Source organism: Pseudophryne corroboree, chromosome 9 (genome assembly GCF_028390025.1).
Source record: "Pseudophryne corroboree isolate aPseCor3 chromosome 9, aPseCor3.hap2, whole genome shotgun sequence".
Taxonomy (NCBI): Eukaryota; Metazoa; Chordata; class Amphibia; order Anura; family Myobatrachidae; genus Pseudophryne; species Pseudophryne corroboree.
In genome coordinates this window covers 30,713,417-30,735,248 of record NC_086452.1, presented here as the reverse complement: position 1 = coordinate 30,735,248, position 21,832 = coordinate 30,713,417, and the positions used below count along the sequence as shown (strand labels likewise).

The 21,832-nt window shown below is 49.6% G+C and overlaps 1 protein-coding gene across 6 annotated transcripts in view; it reads left to right on the top strand.

Moving 5' to 3' along the window:
- The window catches only part of LRRC7 (leucine rich repeat containing 7), a 630,524-nt gene that overhangs the window by 555,772 nt on the left and 52,920 nt on the right, over positions 1–21,832 (top strand). For 5 of the 6 annotated variants that reach the window (XM_063939106.1, XM_063939105.1, XM_063939107.1 and 2 more), the window contains 2 exons: positions 5,265–5,357; positions 11,848–11,922. In XM_063939106.1, coding sequence (XP_063795176.1) covers positions 5,265–5,357; positions 11,848–11,922 — 168 coding nt within the window. The remainder of the gene's footprint in view (positions 1–5,264; positions 5,358–11,847; positions 11,923–21,832) is intronic. The other variant, XM_063939110.1, reaches the window with a different exon arrangement.

Sequence of the window (21,832 nt, the reverse complement as noted above, 5' to 3'; positions counted from 1 at the left end):
ACTTTATTGTATAATGTCTTTTCTTTTGTTCGCGCCTAACATTGTCACATTGTTGCATTTGTTTCATCTATGTTTTGCATCCTTCCAGTTTGAAAGGGGGGATATAAATGCATGCTGTGCATCATGGGAGATGATGTCATGCCGAGGTGACTCACTTCCTGTTTGTCTCCTGTTACTTCCACTTGGTGTCTGGCTCATGCTGAGTAAATACCTGTATTAACCTTTGTTGTTACACATCTACAATGGCTATTTCTCTTGGGGTGATGCACAATGCTAGTTATCAAACATTGTAATAAGTCCCAAAGAATCTTTCTCCACTTGATGGGATGGTCTCCCAGTGCTCTCTAGCAAACTGTTTCACAAGGTGCTTGGTCGATACTTGCCTACTTTAGAAGGTCCGGGTGCCCACTGAAATATTTTTTCATGATGGTCATTGATCATCAATGGCTTGCCACCGATGAGCTATGATTTTGCCATTGATGATGAAGGTCTGAGTTTTTAGCTGGCACAGTGGGCATGGGATTTATCCCCACCACTTGATGCCCTTTTAAGCCTCACCTCCTTCTTTGTGCAACACAAACAGGGATGTCCATTGATGGGTGAAACTATCAATGGATTCATGCCATTGATTCTGAGCACCATCTTCTAATGCTAGACGATGGACAGTTCTTCCCATGTCTGCCACAGAACGCTGTAACTTTATTTCCATGAGCCTCTTGATGAGACCTCCTTTACTGTTCAATTATTAAGGATGGCCTGCTCTAAGGAAATGCCCAGCTGTGCCATATTATATCCACTTAAACATCAGGTATCAGTCACAATCATTCTTTCATCTGAGGAACATAGCCAGAATCAAACACTTAATTCCCTCTGAAGATCTATCTAATGTCATACATGCATTTGTATCATCACGCCTAGACCACTGCAATGACCTCTACCTTGGTCTCCCAGCAAAAGAATTCCACCGTTTGCAGATAGCACAAAATGCAGCTGCCAGGCCAGTAATCAACCAGCCCCGTTCCAGCCACATAACACCCATTCTCTACTCCCTCCACTGGCTGCCTGTAAGATGGTGAATCGTCTTCAAGATTGGCTTACTCACTTTCACAGCCCTACATGACCAGGGCCCAAGGTACCTGAAGCAGCTTCTGATTCCTTAATGCCCCACTCGATTACTAACTTCTGTAGACAAAGGACTATTAACAGTACCTAGAATCTCCCTGAATTCATCTGGAGGTCAAGCTTTAAGCTTTGTTGCTCCGACGCTATGGAACTCACTGCCCCACACAGTTCAGGAGGCCTCAACTCTAGAATCCTTCAGAAATAGACTCAAGACTTTCCTCTCCACCCAAGCATTTCACTAATGTTGCTTGTTTTGTATTTTGTGCTGTACAGGTACTTTGAGTCCTATTAGAAGAAAAGTGCTATATAAATAGCATCATTATTATTCCTTTATGACTGATTAAGTCTTTCAAATCTTCATCTATCTATCTATCTATCTATCTATCTATCTATCTATCTATCTATCTATTTCTATCCTTTACCTTTTCTCTGATTTGCGGTGAATCTTTGATCTTCCCCTGGCTTGGCTATGCACTGTGGGAACTCTCATAAACAGGTGTGTTTATTTTTAAATCAATTACAGTACTTCCACTTTCAGACGAGTTTATTTAGGTCTATCCTAGTAGAAAAGTGATGGGGTATATGCTGCGCCATATATAAATAAATGTTAATAACTGTATGAAAAAGGATGATTAACTCATATCATCAATCCTTGTTTGTTTTTTATTTGTAATTACGGAGAATCAGTGTGAGAGTTTTTGCCTTATTTGTCGTTAACGGATCATTTCATGTCGCACAGCGCTAAGAATTACTTAACAAATACATTCTGGTTCTAAGATGTAATATCAAAATGCAAAAAATGCCAAAGGGCGTAAGTACTTTTCATAACAACTTCACGGTCTATTTTGTAAATATAATTCCTTGCCATTACACAGATAGACTCTCTAGCACAGTATATAGGGCCTAATTCAGACCTGGTCACTGCTGAAAACGCACAGCAGCGATCAGGTCTGAACTGCGTATGCGCCGATGCCGCAGTGCGCCGGCGCTTGCCAGACAGCCTACAGCTGTCTCAGCCCTGCGATCGCCTCTGCCGGATTGACAGGCAGAGGCGGTCGCTGGGCGGGAGGGGGCAGTCCGGTGGTGTTTCGCTGCCATTTAGGGGGCGCAGTCCAGGCAATGCAGGCGTGGCCGGACCGTTGGGAGGGGCAGGCCGCGGCGGCTGCGTGACGTCACAGCGACAAGTAGCTCCATACCAGCGCTCAGGAGCTGCGCTGGCAAGGAACTACTCTTCCAGTACAGAAGCGATGCTTTTGTACTTGTGCAACGGGGCAGTGACTGACATGCGGGGCGGACTAGCCCTGTGCTGGGCGTCCCCCCGCATGTCAGAGTACATGATCGTAGATGTGCTAAATTTAGCACATCTACAATCAGGTCTGAATTAGCCCCATAGTACATAGGGAGTTATTCAGGTTTGTTAGCAAACCAAAAAAGTTAGCAATTGGGCAAAACCATGGGGGTCATTCCGAGTTGTTCGCTCGCTGCCGATTTTCGCAGTGCAGCGTTTAAGTGAAAAAACTGCAAAAATGCGCATGATACGCAGCGCGCATGCGCTAAGTACTTTCACACAAAACACTGTAGATTTACACAAGCTCGAGCGACGTTTTTTCATCGCTCGAGTGATCGTAGTGTGATTGACAGGAAGTGGGTGTTTCTGGGCGGAAACTGGACATTTTCAGGGAGTGTGCTAAAAAACGCAGGCGTGTCAGGGAAAAACGCAGGAGTGTCTGGAGAAACGGGGGAGTGGCTGGCCAAACGCAGGGCGTGTTTGTGACGTCAAACCAGGAACTAAACGGACTGAGGTGATCGCAATCTAGGAGTAGGTCTGGAGCTACTCAGAAACTGCAGGGAATTATTTAGTAGCAGTTCTGCTAACCTTTCGTTCGCTATTCTGCTAAACTAAGATACACTCCCAGAGGGCGGCAGCCTAGCGTGTGCAATGCTGCTAAAAGCAGCTAGCGAGCGAACAACTCGGAATGAGGGCCCATGTGCACTGCAGGTGGGGCAGATGTAACGTGCAGAGAGAGATAGATTTGGGTGGGTTATATTGTTTCTGTGCAGGGTAAATACTGGCTGCTTTATTTTTACACTGTAATTTAGATTTCAGTTTGAACACACCGCACCTAAATCTCTCTCTCTCTGCGCACATGTTACATCTGCCCCCCCCCCCCCCCCCTTCCTGCAGTGAAACATGGTTTTACCCAATTGCTAACTTCTTTTGTGTGCTAACGAACCTGAATAACCCCCATAGGATATAATTGACAGGTGTACGTAAACCCGATGATTTACGTGTCCCTCTGATGTTTGTTGAAGTGTGCATGTGCAGATTAGGTCCCATGATGTCGGACGCAGAGCGGCTGCAGAAGACGTCAGGTGAGTGACAGTCTGCAGCTGTTTGGAGCATTTCCAAAAAGAGGGGGGTCTCCCCACCCCAAAGCTCAATGACCAGTCACTGGCTATTCCCCAACTGTACACTTCATATGACCGAACCTCATCCGGTTCAGTCTGCTGGAACATTTGTGAAATTGAGCCAATTGTTCAGCAAAATGTATTCTTTTCTCTTTTAGACGAACATTAAATTTGTCCATTAAAATGTTGAATGAAAGGTTATGATGTAAATGCAAGAATTTGTGTAAATGGACAATTGCAAGCTAACATTTCGGGCAGTATGGATGGTGTAATGGTTAGCATTACTGCCTCACAGCAAGGTCATGGGTTCAATTCCCATCATGGCCCTAACTGTGTGGAGTTTGTATATTCTCCTCGTACTTGCGTGCGTTTCCTCCGGGTACTCCGGTTTTCTCCCACAATTCAAAAATATACTGGTAGGTTAATTGGATCCCAACAAAAATTAACCCTAGTGTGAATGTACATCAGGGCCGGTTCCGGGCTTCTTGTACCCCGGGCGGCATTAGGGGCGTGGCTTCATACAGGGGGCGTGGTCAGTTACGCCCCCTGTACTGTAGTAGGATGTGCGGTGCGCGATGACGTCAGCAAAGCGTCTAGTTCCCTTCGTGGAGAGGACCTTTGCTGTGCGGTGCGCGATGACGTCAACGCGCACAGCACATCATTACAGTTAAGGTAGCATCTAGTTTCCCTTCACAGGACAGCGGGCAGCGGCAGTGGGGGGCAACACAGCAGCAGCGGATCTTGCCACGGTGCGGCGCCCTCCGGAAGGCGGCGCCCCGGGCAAAGGTCCTGCTTGCCCGTGGCAAGATCCGCTGCTGGTGTACATGTAATAGGGAATATAGAGTGTAAGCTCCACTGGGGCAGGGACTGATATGAATGGGCAAATATTCTCTGTAAAGTGCTGCGGAATATGTGTGCGCTATATAAATAACTGGTAATAATAATAGTAACATTTTGTGGCCCGTCCAGGTACAAGTAATATCCTATGAACACACTTATTTCACTTGTTCGATATTTTGCTATCACTCTTATGGTAAATCATTATAGTGCCCGTACCGTAGAGTCTTTACCATAGGGCACCTTAGGGAACGATATTGTGACAATGCCGGTCACACAAGACAAGGCTATATTCTGCAGTTTCTGTATGACGCTATACAGACATAACTGTAACTGATAATAAGATTATTAGAAGTCACCGAGAACTTCTCAGACAAAAAGGATGAAAAGGTTACATTTAATATCCATATAATTTACTGTAGGATGTGGTGCACTAGTTCTTGTAATAACCACGTTTTCCTATTACACACTGAGATGGTGACATTAGAAATCATTATAAAATATATCAGCAGAACTCGCTGTTTGGACAGATTATTATTTAACATGAGTTTACACATTCTGTACGTTGCCGTCATATGTGCATTATACCAGTATACAGGCTACTTGTGTATTATACGTATATTTCTCGCCAGAAAGCAGCAGAAAGCTAATGGATATAAAGTCATACTATTATTCATTGGGGAATATATATATATATATATATATATATATATTCAGTTTATGTAAATTGTGTGTTATTTCCTATAAATAACAGTAACAACATTAGTACATGTGTAATAATCAGATGGTTGTTCTGCAGTCAGGGAATGTGCATCATTACAGGTGACCGCTGCAGACGCAGTTGCATAAGGTGCTGTTACTATCTATGACCCTATCTCCCTGTCTCTCTAATGCAGTACTGTGTAAGGATAGAGAAGAACCCTGGCCTTGGATTTAGTATAAGTGGTGGACTTAGCGGACAAGGGAATCCCTTCAAGCCGTCAGATAAGGTGAGTGCTGCATGTCAGAGTATGCCTGATATAATATAGAGACGGTAGAGCCTGGTCAGAGCTGGACTAAACCTTGTCGGGACCCGGGGCACTTAAGACAGGGGGGGAAGTGGTGGTGGTGGGGGGGATGGGGTATATTAGATTGTGCATGCCTCCCAACATGGCCCATTCCAAGAGGACAAAATTCTCTGCTGCTGGACTTCCCTCTTGATTATGAATTTTAGTACAGAATAGGAGGAGGAGCTGGTATCCCTAGGTCACTTACAGCTCTCTCCCCCCTACTATCTCTTCTCTGGTCGAGAAGCTTCATCGGTAGATCATGAAACCTGATACTCCTGTGTCTCTGCTACATACATACTGTCCTTCTCGCATTCTGGCTGTCTGGTTCTGCTGCTGCACAAGAGGGAGAGCTAGTGATGTCAGTGTGCTCTGGCGGGGGACACCTGATGTAGGGGGGCCTAGGGTAAAATATCCTCTGCGTGCCCCCTCCTTAATCTGCCTACGTACTCAGTAGCCCCCCACACACTGGCAGAAAAAACATGGGTGGGGGGACTCTCATCACTAAATGGATGATATTGTATAGTACTTGGAAAATAATGTGCTATAGATTTCCATCATTCTTTTGTTGCACATTGAAGTATCACTATTAGTTAATTAATGTAGTTGTTTATATCATTGCATATACTACGATTTAGCTAAATGTCCTCGGAGGACTCTGCTGAAAGCAAACATTGTCAGAAGTGATCATTACCTGGAAAAGCACAGAACGTTTTACATCTTATAGTTGCCTGGTGAGTCATGGGACTCAGCGTCTAATGACGTTACCATGGTTTCAGGGAATAGTCATAAATCTACCTGACCCCTCGTCTCCATGTAACTCACTGCGTGACTGAGCGTCCACAGACTTAATCCGCAACATTATACCAGAGACACAGAATGATCAGCGGTTCCCTTTCCATCACCAGGTCACCTGGGCTTATGCTAGTGTCAGGGACGGTCACCATAGACAGGTGTCCAACCGTATACCAGTATACCGTGACATGTAACGGGCTTTTCTGGGGAAGCTAGCAGGTCTTGGCTATACCATTGGCGTACTTCCATAGAACCATTCTGGTCCTCTAGCGTTACTGGCATATATTACAGCATGAAGCATCGTACCATTGCCCACCGCATGCTTCATTCAAGGTCTAGTGATGGTTTCTCTGGGTATTTGTAACTATCAACCAAATATTCATGTCATTAGAACTGCAAACCTGTAACGAAACCTTTTGCCAAAATGACGGCCCAGGAGAGCCAGGGGGCACATAACAGATACCCCAGATATGAGTAACTTTTTCCATGAAAACGTACATTTTGCACTACTTGCAAACACCATCATATTTGCACGCAGAATTCACGCACTTCCCACGCAAAACCAGTACATTCATGGATAAAGACATATATGTAGTACAGATCCCCATCGGCCCTGAATACGCCCAGATTTACACCCTCATAAATGTTATCTGTCTGAGGACAGGACATGGGGCATCCCGGACAGTAGGCGCCAGCACGGCCAGTTTCTCCTAGTCTGCTTCTACAGAAGTAATGCTTATGGCGGTATTCTCATTGCTAGGTGTGTAGCCACGTCACGGTTCACATCTCGTGCAAATCCCAAAGTGTTATTTGTGCTTTCATTGCCTTTGATAGTGTTCATTTCAATGAAACATTTTTGCCATAATTGTGAGAATTATAAGACGGGCCTGATGAAGAGCTGGACGGTAGTGGTAAGCAGCGCAGGATATAGCGCTGCTACGGTTTACTTATTACATGGAGGAACCTCGCCAGTGAAATCTATTCCTTCTTTTTTCCTTGGTATAGAATACATACAGCAGTCAAGTGAAGTTGATGATGATGATGATGACGCCATAACTTTACTCCAACACAGTAAATACTCTCCAGTATCAGATTATCCATAGCGGTATTTCTGGGAGACCCCTTCTCTCCTCATGTGGTATATTAGGGTACACACCCCTCAAAGGAGGTGTAGTGTATCGTTAGCTAACATGCACAGGACCCAAGGCTGATTCCGAGACATAATGGGCTGTATTTATCACAGAAGTAGAAATTAAGTGTGAGCTAAAATAAGGTTTCCCTATAACTACACTGTCAGACGCTTTGCCCCTCTCGCGCGGTGACATCACACCCTGACTGCCCAAATCATTCAGCTGTGATGAGGTTCCAGGGGTGTAGAATGGGGAAGTTCTGTCTTTTTTATACCCTGGGGGGAAAAAATAAAAAGCTTTATGAAAATAATAAAAAACAGAACATTCAGTAGCCTCATGTGATATTGGGGGTCATTCCGAGTTGATCGCTCGCTGACGATTTTCACAGCGCAGCGATCAGGTGAAAAAACTGCATTTATGCGCATGCATATGGGCCGCAATGCGCACACGCGACGTACGGGTACAAAGCTCTTTGTGGTTGTGCACAGGTTCTAGCGAAGTCTTTCATCGCACTGACGGGCGCAAGAAGATTGACAGGAAGGGGGCGTTTCTGGGTGTCAACTGACCGTTTTCAGGGAGGGATTGCAAAAACGCAGGCGTGTCTGAAAAAATGCAAGCGTGGCTGGGCGTTCGCTGAGCGGGTGTATGACGTCAAATCCGGACACGAATAGGCTGAAGTGATCGCAAGCGCTGAGTAGTTTCAGAGCTACTCAGAAACAGCACAAACTGTTTTTGCAGAGCTCGGCTGCACAGGCATTCGCACTTCTGCTAAGCTAAAATACACTCCCCAGTGGGCGGCGGCATAGCGTTTGCACGGCTGCTAAAACTAGCCAGCGAGCGATCAACTCGAAATGACCCCCCATGGTTATGTGTTTAGTTATTGTTACACACAATAGTATTACAATGTTGTTATGTGACATTTTTGCGTGATTACTTACTTGGTTGTGTTGTGTAAATGTTATTGTATGTTCAGGTCATGCATATACTGTGTGTGCTGAATTGTTTTGTGTTTTACCTAGGCCTAAGTAGAACTTCTCTTTTATAAAGAAGCCACTAAATAAGTTTCCGCACCTTGACAGAACTTCCAATAGGACACTGTATTTAAGATTGCTGCCTGCAAGCTATTGCTCCCCGTTATCAGCAATGTGATTTCAGGGTGAGGAGAGGCTGACTGTGGGACGCGCCCTGCTGCGACCGATTTAGCGTCTTTTGCTGTAGTCAAGTCTGTGACTATGGCCCTCATTCCGAGTTGTTCGCTAGCTGCAATCATTCGCTGTGCAATGATGAGGCAAAAAAACGGCACTTCTGCGCATGCATATGCGCCGCAATGCGCACGTGCGGCGCAATGCGCACGTGCGACGTACTATTACAACGACCGATGTAGTTTCACACAGGGTCTAGCGAAGCTTTTCAGTCGCACTGGTGGCTGCAGAGTGATTGACATGAAGTGGGCGTTTCTGGGTGTCAACTGACCGTTTTCGGGGAGTGTTTGGAAAAACGCAGGCATGCCAGGAAAAACACAGGCGTGGCTGGGCGAACGCAGGGCGTGTTTGTGACGTCAAAACAGGAACTACACAGTCCGAAGTGATCGCAAGCGCTGAGTAGGTTTAGAGCTACTCAGAATCTGCACAAAAAAACTTTGTAACCGCTCTGCGATCCATTCGTTCGCACTTCTGCTAAGCTAAGATACACTCCCAGTGGGAGGCGGCTTAGCGTTTGCACTGCTGCTAAAAACTGCTAGCGAGCGATCAACTTGGAATGATCCTCTATATACTAATATCAGCCCTTACCTTTGTATCATACTTATCTACTCTCCCTGAACTTGCGGGCGATTCACGATTTTTCTGCTAGTCCCCGACACTCTTGGGGAGAGGGGCCGGCTCTTCCGCATTCTGCCCTCTTCCCAGTGAAGTGAGAAGGATGGTGAGATAAAACGAGGAACAGGTGGCTTGTATGGAGGGGGCGGGGCTAAAGTGCTGTGAATTGCTCCACCCCCTCAGCGTGGTTCCACAAATCGTAGGATTTTGACGAATTGGGGGCAGGGCCTAATTACGTGCAGTTTCTGTCCTGCCCCTGAAGTGCTGAGCTGCAGCTAAACTCCGGGCTTCTCCCAGAGAGGAGAATGAAAGGTTAGGCACATATGCCTGGTGTACATCTGTGCGTCTGTATGTGTAAGGACTAAGACGCCAACTCTGAGAATCTATAGACGCTGCAATACCGCTTGGTGCGCTTTCAGACTTAACCATCGGTGACACCATCGAAAGTTGCACTAGCCGCATGCTAGGTGCAGGTTTCTTCATCAGACTGTGGCCTCCAGTGTGCGTAACTGTGCGTCTTAGTTTTTAACCATTACAGCGACACACCTGCAACAGCGCTATAGCTCGCCCGCAAGATGGACTATATGCGTGCGTTCACTTTGCCGCCTCCCTGTCCCCGGCCAGGAACGTCCAGTACATTTTTAAATCCATTTCTGAGACCGTGCGACTTAATCACAACCGCGACTCTGCGTGTGTACGGCCTCTGCATGCAGGCGCTGTGCGACTTAGACGCAGGTGCAGAAGAAAAACAATCACTGACCTGCCTTCAGCAGCAGCAGTACGTACCACTCAGAATCAGGCTCTAAATGTTCTGTTGCTTTCACAGACATCATTATTTTACCATCCTTTACACTTTCACCTTCACCCAAATTGTCCTCCTGAAACCATTCCCTTACTTTTCTTGGCAACCTGGATAAAATATTTCACATCAGGAAAATGCATTAGCTAATTGTGTGAGGGGGAGGCCTACTCAGGTTATACTTTAGTAATTTGGCCGCTCACTCATAGAGAAAACCCATCTAATTATACTGTACAACAGTATCCTGCGATCAGCGCCTGCAAACTCCACATAGTGTACAAACTGTTCTTTTAATCTACTTTGTAAGATGTGGAGGAGACACAGTAATTATGTAGCTCTGTAGGGACATTATTGGCGCAGTGTTCCAAAAAATAAAAGAACATTCAAAAAGTTTTACTTAAGGGCGCTCCGTAGATAGAGGGATTTGGTGGGTGGGCAGGACTGTCAAGTGCCCGTGTGTGAACTTCACAGAAGATCAAGCCACCAGTGGAGGGTCTATGGCAGAGGTTCCCAAACTCGGTCCTCAAGGCACCCCAACGGTCCTGGTTTTAAATGTATCCATGTCTGGCCACAGGTGACTTAATTAGCACCCTAGTCAATTTGATTTAACCATCTGTGCTGAGCCATGCCTATACCTAAAACCTGGACTGTTGGGGTGCCTTGAGGACCGCGTTTGGGAACCTCTGGTCCATGGCAACCTTGAGCGCCTATAAGTAAAATTTTGTAATTTTATTTGAGATCATCTTAATTCAACCAAAACTCAATTTTTGTAAAAAAAAAAATTTCCTGTACATTTTTGTAAATCCGCTTTTATGCTTGGCCAGTCCATTTAACATTTGTCGCCTATTTGTGTCTTAAGCTTTTATAGTATCCTGCAGTGTAATTTTTAACAGTCATTGAAGATTTTTTGTCCTCCAGAAGACTTTCCTTTACTGCAGGCATGTCCAAACTGCGGCCCTCCAGCTGTTGAGAAACTACACATCCCAGCATGCCCTGACACAGCTTTAGCATTCTTTGACAGCAAAACTGTGTCAGGGCATGCTGGGATATGTAGTTTCACAACAGCTGGAGGGCCGCAGTTTGGACATGCCTGCTTTACTGACTTGTTCATGTTCTCCTACAACTGTTGCAAAATGACATTTCTTTATTTTCGGTGCATTATGTTGTGCTTTGCAGCCATGTGTTTCTATCATCAGTCAGAGTTTTTTTATGTTGGTAAAGGTCACAGACCTGCATTGGATACAGTAAAATGAAAAGAAACAGAGGAACAAACAAACTCTGCCTGATGGTATAAATACATGTTAAGAAAGCACAGGAAAAAAAACAGTGTATCTAGTAAGTGTTGCAAAAGTGCATCTACAAAGCAGTACAACAGGGGCAACTGGGAACAATTCAATTCGTTATTTGGCTGAATGACAATGTTCTTATGAAGCGGTTTATAAATGACACTCTGACGTGTATAATCTCTGGGCATGTGGTGCTGTTAAATCACCAAAATCCCCCCCTACCCCCCGTGAGGTTTGAGGCAAACAATGTTTCCCCGTTGTTGCAAATAGTTGCACTGAACTGCAGTAACCAACAAGCGTTGCAAATTACAGATAGAGAGACCGTGTCTTGTGCAAGCCTTACACCTAGATCTAATGTTAGTAACTGAGACTTACAGTACTGTGTGCATGTAATGTATTGTGCGCTGTGTCCTGCAACATGTGTAGCACACTTTTGCGTCGTCTGTTGCTGATGTACATCACAGGTTATGTCTGTTCTGTTCTCCTATCACATCTCTGAGCTTTCCGTCATATCTTTTGCTGGACACCCAGGGGCAACAAATTGAGTAGGACTCAGTATAGAGGACTTGTGAAAGACTCCTAACCTATGTTACTTCTGACTTATAGGGTATCTTTGTTACTAGGGTTCAGCCTGATGGACCAGCGTATGGGGTGCTCCGGCCCGGGGATAAGATCCTACAGGTAAGTTTAACGTTACTGTCATTGATTTATGTCTCACCAATGTATTGTGCAACACTAGACTTGAGCAGAATGTGTTGAACTGTAATAGACGGCAGGGTAACTTTGATCAGAGCCGCAGACTGTACTGGGCGAAACTTGGTCTGTACCTCGTACCTCTCGTCATCCTACACCTGACCTGATATAGGAAATTTCACAAACAGATTTGAATTCAGGACAGAATGTTCTCATAGCCTGTGGGTGTGTTGGGGTTAGACGATAGACGGTCACAATGTTGACATACAGTAGTTGAAATGTCGGCAGCTGACACGTCGACATGTTAACAATATTGACATTATCAATTTTGCCAAGTGAAATGCTGACAGTTTGCTGAAACCTGGCATTAGGTTCAGGGTAAAAATTAGGGACAAACCTACCATCGCAACCGCAGTTTTGTGACATTAGCTACATCCTGGGACATTAACCGCAATTGCAGTAACGTTAGCAGCAGCCTCCGGGACAGGCTTAGGGTATTTACCTCTTCGACCACCGGAACAGCCTCAAGCATGTTGAGATTTCACCAGCGTTGAAATGCTGATTATGTCAATACTTTCATGCTGACATTCTGTGGGCAAATTATACCAAAACCCAGAGGGGAACTTGGAGTGCAGGGGAATCTGTTCTGCATAGACTTAGCTTTGTACAGCTCTTGAGAACTAAGAAATACTGTATGAATAACATTATTAAAGTGTTGGATAAAACACAAACTGGATTCACATACCTGAGAAAGAAGTTTCCCCGGATCAGTGATGCTAAGACTGAAGAAGGCCCTCAGATCAGAGCATTGATGATGGTAGGTGATGGTAGGTATGAAGTAGAGGTGAATGAAGCTGAGAAAGCTGTATGACGGAGCTTGTAAAGTGTCTGCACAAACTTTTTGGAGAGATCACAAGGCCAAAAACTATGCTGAAATAGCGGGTGTGCTTCTTACGTCTTACAAAGCAATGGGTGCAATATGTCATTAAAGATCCGTGTCTTGGACACTCACTTGGACTTGCAAGCGATGGACACGGTGAGCAAAGAATTTGTAGCATGGAAAAGCATTACCGGTGTAAGAATAGCCCCTATAAGATTCAGGTATTTTCATCCTGGGGACACAAACATTTGTTTTCTTGTTTCCCAGTGTCAGAGAAATTGCACAAGTAGCATGTTTATAGGACCCCACGAGGGTGTGCCCTGCTTCACCGATAGTGCGTATCTCCACCCTCCATGTGCGGCACCAGCAGGAGGAACCTGTTGTACTGTGTGCTCCATGCCATACAAAGGGAGTTTGTGTATGGGAGACACAGCACCAGGGGATGTATAGTCTAACACGGCAGAAGGGGAGATTAGTCCTTTTGCTTGATAAATAAAAGGAATTATGGAATTATGGGGCCAAATCACTCGTGGTAATGGGGTGAATAAATAGAACAAAGCAAAAACAAAAAGCATTATATTTGTGATTCAATTTCTCTTTAGCAAATTGATAAATAGGTCCTACATTTTTAGCTGCCAAAAATCAAAACATTTTTGGACCTATTTTTTGGTGATAAAAAGGACAATGAAAAAAACACTTACTTGTAAAACAAGCCTTGTGTGGACTCGAGTCATGGGGATCCTCATTCTTCAGCACATGAATTTGCTTATATGCAAACCAGCAGTTTAGGAGGTGCAGCGGGCATCTGGGAGGGTAACCTGCTTTCCTGGGAATCCAAGAGGCTTCACAATATTCTGGGAATCTACTGGACATTTTCGGAGAGTATGCAACGTTATACTTAACCCACTGCGACCAAGCACTGCTGGACTCCCCACAGAACTCCTCACCCTACTACTTCCACTAGACAGTCTCTCCTACAGAATTCCCTGGCCCCTTCCACCAGTTATTACTCTTCCACTAGACACTGTTCCCCTTCTACAGAAACCTCACCCCACTTCCACCAGTCACTACTCTTCCACCAGTCACTGCTCCCCGCCCCTGCAGATCTCTGTGCCCCACTTCCACCAGTCACTACTCTTCCACCAGTCACTGCTCCCCACCCCTGCAGATCTCTCTGCCCCACTTCCTCTAGTCACTACACTTCCACCAGTCACTGCTCTCCACCCCTGCAGATCTCTGTGCCCCATTTCCTCTAGTCACTACACTTCCACCAGTCACTGCTCCCCACCCCTGCAGATCTCTCTGCCCCACTTCCTCTAGTCACTACTCTTCCACCAGTCACTGCTCCCCACCCCTGCAGATCTCTGTGCCCCATTTCCTCTAGTCACTACTCTTCCACCAGTCACTGCTCCCCACCCCTGCAGATCTCTGTGCCCCATTTCCTTTAGTCACTACTCTTCCACCAGTCACTGCTCCCCACCCTGCAGATCTCTGTGCCCCATTTCCTCTAGTCACTACTCTTCCACCAGTCACTGCTCCCCACCCCTGCAGATCTCTGTGCCCCACTTCCTCTAGTCACTACTCTTCCACCAGTCACTGCTCCCCACCCCTGCAGATCTCTCTGCCCCACTTCCTCTAGTCACTACTCTTCCACCAGTCACTGCTCCCCACCCCTGCAGATCTCTGTGCCCCATTTCCTCTAGTCACTACTCTTCCACCAGTCACTGCTCCCCACCCCTGCAGATCTCTCTGCCCCACTTCCTCTAGTCACTACACTTCCACCAGTCACTGCTCCCCACCCCTGCAGATCTCTGTGCCCCATTTCCTCTAGTCACTACTCTTCCACCAGTCACTGCTCCCCACCCCTGCAGATCTCTGTGCCCCACTTCCTCTAGTCACTACTCTTCCACCAGTCACTGCTCCCCACCCCTGCAGATCTCTGTGCCCCATTTCCTCTAGTCACTACTCTTCCACCAGTCACTGCTCCCCACCCCTGCAGATCTCTGTGCCCCACTTCCTCTAGTCACTACTCTTCCACCAGTCACTGCTCCCCACCCTGCAGATCTCTCTGCCCCACTTCCTCTAGTCACTACACTTCCACCAGTCACTGCTCCCCACCCCTGCAGATCTCTCTGCCCCACTTCCTCTAGTCACTACTCTTCCACCAGTCACTGCTCCCCACCCCTGCAGATCTCTGTGCCCCATTTCCTCTAGTCACTACTCTTCCACCAGTCACTGCTCCCCACCCCCTGCAGATCTCTGTGCCCCATTTCCTCTAGTCACTACTCTTCCACCAGTCACTGCTCCCCACCCCTGCAGATCTCTGTGCCCCACTTCCTCTAGTCACTACACTTCCACCAGTCACTGCTCCACACCCCTGCAGATCTCTGTGCTCCATTTCCTCTAGTCACTACTCTTCCACCAGTCACTGCTCCCCACCCCTGCAGATCTCTGTGCCCCATTTCCTCTAGTCACTACTCTTCCACCAGTCACTGCTCCCCACCCCTGCAGATCTCTGTGCCCCACTTCCTCTAGTCACTACTCTTCCACCAGTCACTGCTCCCCACCCCTGCAGATCTCTGTGCCCCATTTCCTCTAGTCACTACTCTTCCACCAGTCACTGCTCCCCACCCCTGCAGATCTCTCTGCCCCACTTCCTCTAGTCACTACTCTTCCACCAGTCACTGCTCCCCACCCCTGCAGATCTCTGTGCCCCACTTCCTCTAGTCACTACTCTTCCACCAGTCACTGCTCCCCACCCCTGCAGATCTCTCTGCCCCACTTCCTCTAGTCACTACTCTTCCACCAGTCACTGCTCCCCACCCCTGCAGATCTCTGTGCCCCATTTCCTCTAGTCACTACTCTTCCACCAGTCACTGCTCCCCACCCCTGCAGATCTCTGTGCCCCATTTCCTCTAGTCACTACTCTTCCACCAGTCACTGCTCCCCACCCCTGCAGATCTCTCTGCCCCACTTCCACCAGTCACTACTCTTCCACCAGTCACTGCTCCCCACCCCTGCAGATCTCTGTGCCCCACTTCCTCTAGTCACTACACTTCCACCAGTCACTGCTCCCCACCCCTGCAGATCTCTGTGCCCCATTTCCTCTAGTCACTACTCTTCCACCAGTCACTGCTCCCCACCCCTGCAGATATCTCTGCCCCATTTCCTCTAGTCACTACTCTTCCACCAGTCACTGCTCCCCACCCCTGCAGATCTCTCTGCCCCACTTCCTCTAGTCACTACTCTTCCACCAGTCACTGCTCCCCACCCCTGCAGATCTCTGTGCCCCACTTCCTCTAGTCACTACTCTTCCACCAGTCACTGCTCCCCACCCCTGCAGATCTCTCTGCCCCAGCTCCACCAGTCACTACTCTTCCACCAGTCACTGCTCCCCACCCCTGCAGATCTCTGTGCCCCACTTCCTCTAGTCACTACTCTTCCACCAGTCACTGCTCCCCACCCCTGCAGATCTCTGTGCCCCATTTCCTCTAGTCACTACTCTTCCACCAGTCACTGCTCCCCACCCCTGCAGATCTCTGTGCCCCATTTCCTCTAGTCACTACTCTTCCACCAGTCACTGCTCCCCACCCCTGCAGATCTCTGTGCCCCACTTCCTCTAGTCACTACTCTTCCACCAGTCACTGCTCCCCACCCCTGCAGATCTCTGTGCCCCACTTCCTCTAGTCACTACTCTTCCACCAGTCACTGCTCCCCACCCCTGCAGATCTCTCTGCCCCACTTCCTCTAGTCACTACTCTTCCACCAGTCACTGCTCCCCACCCCTGCAGATCTCTCTGCCCCACTTCCTCTAGTCACTACTCTTCCACCAGTCACTGCTCCCACCCCTGCAGATCTCTCTGCCCCACTTCCTCTAGTCACTACTCTTCCACCAGACACTGCTCCCCACCCCTGCAGATCTCTGTGCCCCACTTCCTCTAGTCACTACACTTCCACCAGTCACTGCTCCCACCCCTGCAGATCTCTGTGCCCCACTTCCTCTAGTCACTACTCTTCCACCAGTCACTGCTCCCCACCCCTGCAGATCTCTGTGCCCCACTTCCTCTAGTCACTACACTTCCACCAGTCACTGCTCCCACCCCTGCAGATCTCTGTGCCCCACTTCCTCTAGTCACTACTCTTCCACCAGTCACTGCTCCCCACCCCTGCAGATCTCTGTGCCCCACTTCCTCTAGTCACTACTCTTCCACCAGTCACTGCTCCCCACCCCTGCAGATCTCTGTGCCCCACTTCCTCTAGTCACTACACTTCCACCAGTCACTGCTCCCCACCCCTGCAGATCTCTGTGCCCCATTTCCTCTAGTCACTACTCTTCCACCAGTCACTGCTCCCCACCCCTGCAGATATCTGTGCCCCACTTCCTCTAGTCACTACTCTTCCACCAGTCACTGCTCCCCACCCCTGCAGATCTCTGTGCCCCATTTCCTCTAGTCACTACTCTTCCACCAGTCACTGCTCCCCACCCCTGCAGATCTCTGTGCCCCATTTCCTCTAGTCACTACTCTTCCACCAGTCACTGCTCCCCACCCCTGCAGATCTCTGTGCCCCACTTCCTCTAGTCACTACTCTTCCACCAGTCACTGCTCCCACCCCTGCAGATCTCTGTGCCCCATTTCCTCTAGTCACTACTCTTCCACCAGTCACTGCTCCCCACCCCTGCAGATCTCTGTGCCCCACTTCCGCTAGTCACTACTCTTCCACCAGTCACTGCTCCCCACCCCTGCAGATCTCTGTGCCCCACTTCCGCTAGTCACTACTCTTCCACCAGTCACTGCTCCCCACCCCTGCAGATCTCTGTGCCCCACTTCCTCTAGTCACTACTCTTCCACCAGTCACTGCTCCCCACCCCTGCAGATCTCTGTGCCCCACTTCCTCTAGTCACTACTCTTCCACCAGTCACTGCTCCCCACCCCTGCAGATCTCTCTGCCCCACTTCCTCTAATCACTACTCTTCCACCAGTCACTGCTCCCCACCCCTGCAGATCTCTCTGCCCCACTTCCTCTAATCACTACTCTTCCACCAGTCACTGCTCCCACCCCTGCAGATCTCTGTGCCCCATTTCCTCTAGTCACTACTCTTCCACCAGTCACTGCTCCCACCCCTGCAGATCTCTGTGCCCCATTTCCTCTAGTCACTACTCTTCCACCAGTCACTGCTCCCACCCCTGCAGATCTCTGTGCCCCACTTCCTCTAGTCACTACTCTTCCACTAGTCACTGCTCCCCACCCCTGCAGATCTCTGTGCCCCATTTCCTCTAGTCACTACTCTTCCACCAGTCACTGCTCCCCACCCCTGCAGATCTCTGTGCCCCATTTCCTCTAGTCACTACTCTTCCACCAGTCACTGCTCCCCACCCCTGCAGATCTCTCTGCCCCACTTCCTCTAGTCACTACTCTTCCACCAGTCACTGCTCCCCACCCCTGCAGATCTCTGTGCCCCACTTCCTCTAGTCACTACTCTTCCACAAGTCACTGCTCCCCACCCCTGCAGATCTCTGTGCCCCACTTCCTCTAGTCACTACTCTTCCACAAGTCACTGCTCCCCACCCCTGCAGATCTCTGTGCCCCACTTCCTCTAGTCACTACTCTTCCACCAGTCACTGCTCCCACCCCTGCAGATCTCTGTGCCCCACTTCCTCTAGTCACTACTCTTCCACCAGTCACTGCTCCCCACCCCTGCAGATCTCTGTGCCCCACTTCCTCTAGTCACTACTCTTCCACCAGTCACTGCTCCCCACCCTGCAGATCTCTCTGCCCCAGCTCCACCAGTCACTACTCTTCCACCAGTCACTGCTCCCCACCCCTGCAGATCTCTGTGCCCCATTTCCTCTAGTCACTACACTTCCACAAGTCACTGCTCCCCACCCCTGCAGATCTCTGTGCCCCATTTCCTCTAGTCACTACACTTCCACCAGTCACTGCTCCCCACCCCTGCAGATCTCTGTGCCCCACTTCCTCTAGTCACTACTCTTCCACCAGTCACTGCTCCCCACCCCTGCAGATCTCTCTGCCCCACTTCCTCTAGTCACTACTCTTCCACCAGTCACTGCTCCCCGCCCCTGCAGATCTCTGTGCCCCACTTCCTCTAGTCACTACTCTTCCACCAGTCACTGCTCCCCACCCCTGCAGATCTCTGTGCCCCACTTCCTCTAGTCACTACTCTTCCACCAGTCACTGCTCCCCACCCCTGCAGATCTCTGTGCCCCACTTCCTCTAGTCACTACTCTTCCACCAGTCACTGCTCCCCACCCCTGCAGATCTCTGTGCCCCACTTCCTCTAGTCACTACTCTTCCACCAGTCACTGCTCCCCACCCCTGCAGATCTCTCTGCCCCACTTCCTCTAGTCACTACTCTTCCACCAGTCACTGCTCCCCACCCCTGCAGATCTCTCTGCCCCACTTCCTCTAGTCACTACTCTTCCACCAGTCACTGCTCCCCACCCCTGCAGATCTCTCTGCCCCACTTCCTGTAGTCACTACTCTTCCACCAGTCACTGCTCCCCACCCCTGCAGATCTCTGTGCCCCAGCTCCACCAGTCACTACTCTTCCACCAGTCACTGCTCCCCACCCCTGCAGATCTCTCTGCCCCACTTCCTCTAGTCACTACTCTTCCACCAGTCACTGCTCCCCACCCCTGCAGATCTCTGTGCCCCAGCTCCACCAGTCACTACTCTTCCACCAGTCACTGCTCCCCACCCCTGCAGATCTCTGTGCCCCATTTCCTCTAGTCACTACTCTTCCACCAGTCACTGCTCCCCACCCCTGCAGATCTCTCTGCCCCACTTCCTCTAGTCACTACTCTTCCACCAGTCACTGCTCCCCACCCCTGCAGATCTCTGTGCCCCATTTCCTCTAGTCACTACTCTTCCACCAGTCACTGCTCCCCACCCCTGCAGATCTCTCTGCCCCACTTCCTCTAGTCACTACTCTTCCACCAGTCACTGCTCCCCACCCCTGCAGATCTCTCTGCCCCACTTCCTCTAGTCACTACTCTTCCACCAGTCACTGCTCCCTACCCCTGCAGATCTCTCTGCCCCACTTCCTCTAGTCACTACTCTTCCACCAGTCACTACTCCCACCCCTGCAGATCTCTGTGCCCCATTTCCTCTAGTCACTACTCTTCCACCAGTCACTGCTCCCCACCCCTGCAGATCTCTCTGCCCCACTTCCTCTAGTCACTACTCTTCCACCAGTCACTGCTCCCCACCCCTGCAGATCTCTCTGCCCCACTTCCTCTAGTCACTACTCTTCCACCAGTCACTGCTCCCCACCCCTGCAGATCTCTCTGCCCCACTTCCTCTAGTCACTACTCTTCCACCAGTCACTGCTCCCCACCCCTGCAGATCTCTCTGCCCCACTTCCTCTAGTCACTACTCTTCCACCAGTCACTGCTCCCCACCCCTGCAGATCTCTCTGCCCCACTTCCTCTAGTCACTACTCTTCCACCAGTCACTGCTCCCCACCCCTGCAGATCTCTGTGCCCCACTTCCTCTAGTCACTACTCTTCCACCAGTCACTGCTCCCCACCCCTGCAGATCTCTCTGCCCCACTTCCTCTAGTCACTACTCTTCCACCAGTCACTGCTCCCCACCCCTGCAGATCTCTCTGCCCCACTTCCTCTAGTCACTACACTTCCACCAGTCACTGCTCCCCACCCCTGCAGATCTCTGTGCCCCATTTCCTCTAGTCACTACTCTTCCACCAGTCACTGCTCCCCACCCCTGCAGATCTCTGTGCCCCACTTCCTCTAGTCACTACTCTTCCACCTGTCACTGCTCCCCACCCCTGCAGATCTCTGTGCCCCATTTCCTCTAGTCACTACTCTTCCACCAGTCACTGCTCCCCACCCCTGCAGATCTCTGTGCCCCACTTCCTCTAGTCACTACTCTTCCACCAGTCACTGCTCCCCACCCTGCAGATCTCTGTGCCCCACTTCCTCTAGTCACTACTCTTCCACCAGTCACTGCTCCCCACCCCTGCAGATCTCTGTGCCCCACTTCCTCTAGTCACTACTCTTCCACCAGTCACTGCTCCCCACCCCTGCAGATCTCTGTGCCCCACTTCCTCTAGTCACTACACTTCCACCAGTCACTGCTCCCCACCCCTGCAGATCTCTGTGCCCCACTTCCTCTAGTCACTACTCTTCCACCAGTCACTGCTCCCCACCCCTGCAGATCTCTGTGCCCCATTTCCTCTAGTCACTACTCTTCCACCAGTCACTGCTCCCCACCCCTGCAGATCTCTGTGCCCCACTTCCTCTAGTCACTACTCTTCCACCAGTCACTGCTCCCCACCCCTGCAGATCTCTGTGCCCCATTTCCTCTAGTCACTACTCTTCCACCAGTCACTGCTCCCCACCCCTGCAGATCTCTCTGCCCCACTTCCTCTAGTCACTACTCTTCCACCAGTCACTGCTCCCCACCCCTGCAGATCTCTGTGCCCCACTTCCTCTAGTCACTACTCTTCCACCAGTCACTGCTCCCCACCCCTGCAGATCTCTCTGCCCCACTTCCTCTAGTCACTACTCTTCCACCAGTCACTGCTCCCCACCCCTGCTGATCTCTCTGCCCCACTTCCTCTAGTCACTACTCTTCCACCAGTCACTGCTCCCCACCCCTGCAGATCTCTGTGCCCCATTTCCTCTAGTCACTACTCTTCCACCAGTCACTGCTCCCCACCCCTGCAGATCTCTGTGCCCCATTTCCTCTAGTCACTACTCTTCCACCAGTCACTGCTCCCCACCCCTGCAGATCTCTCTGCCCCACTTCCACCAGTCACTACTCTTCCACCAGTCACTGCTCCCCACCCCTGCAGATCTCTGTGCCCCACTTCCTCTAGTCACTACACTTCCACCAGTCACTGCTCCCCACCCCTGCAGATCTCTGTGCCCCATTTCCTCTAGTCACTACTCTTCCACCAGTCACTGCTCCCCACCCCTGCAGATCTCTGTGCCCCACTTCCTCTAGTCACTACTCTTCCACCAGTCACTGCTCCCC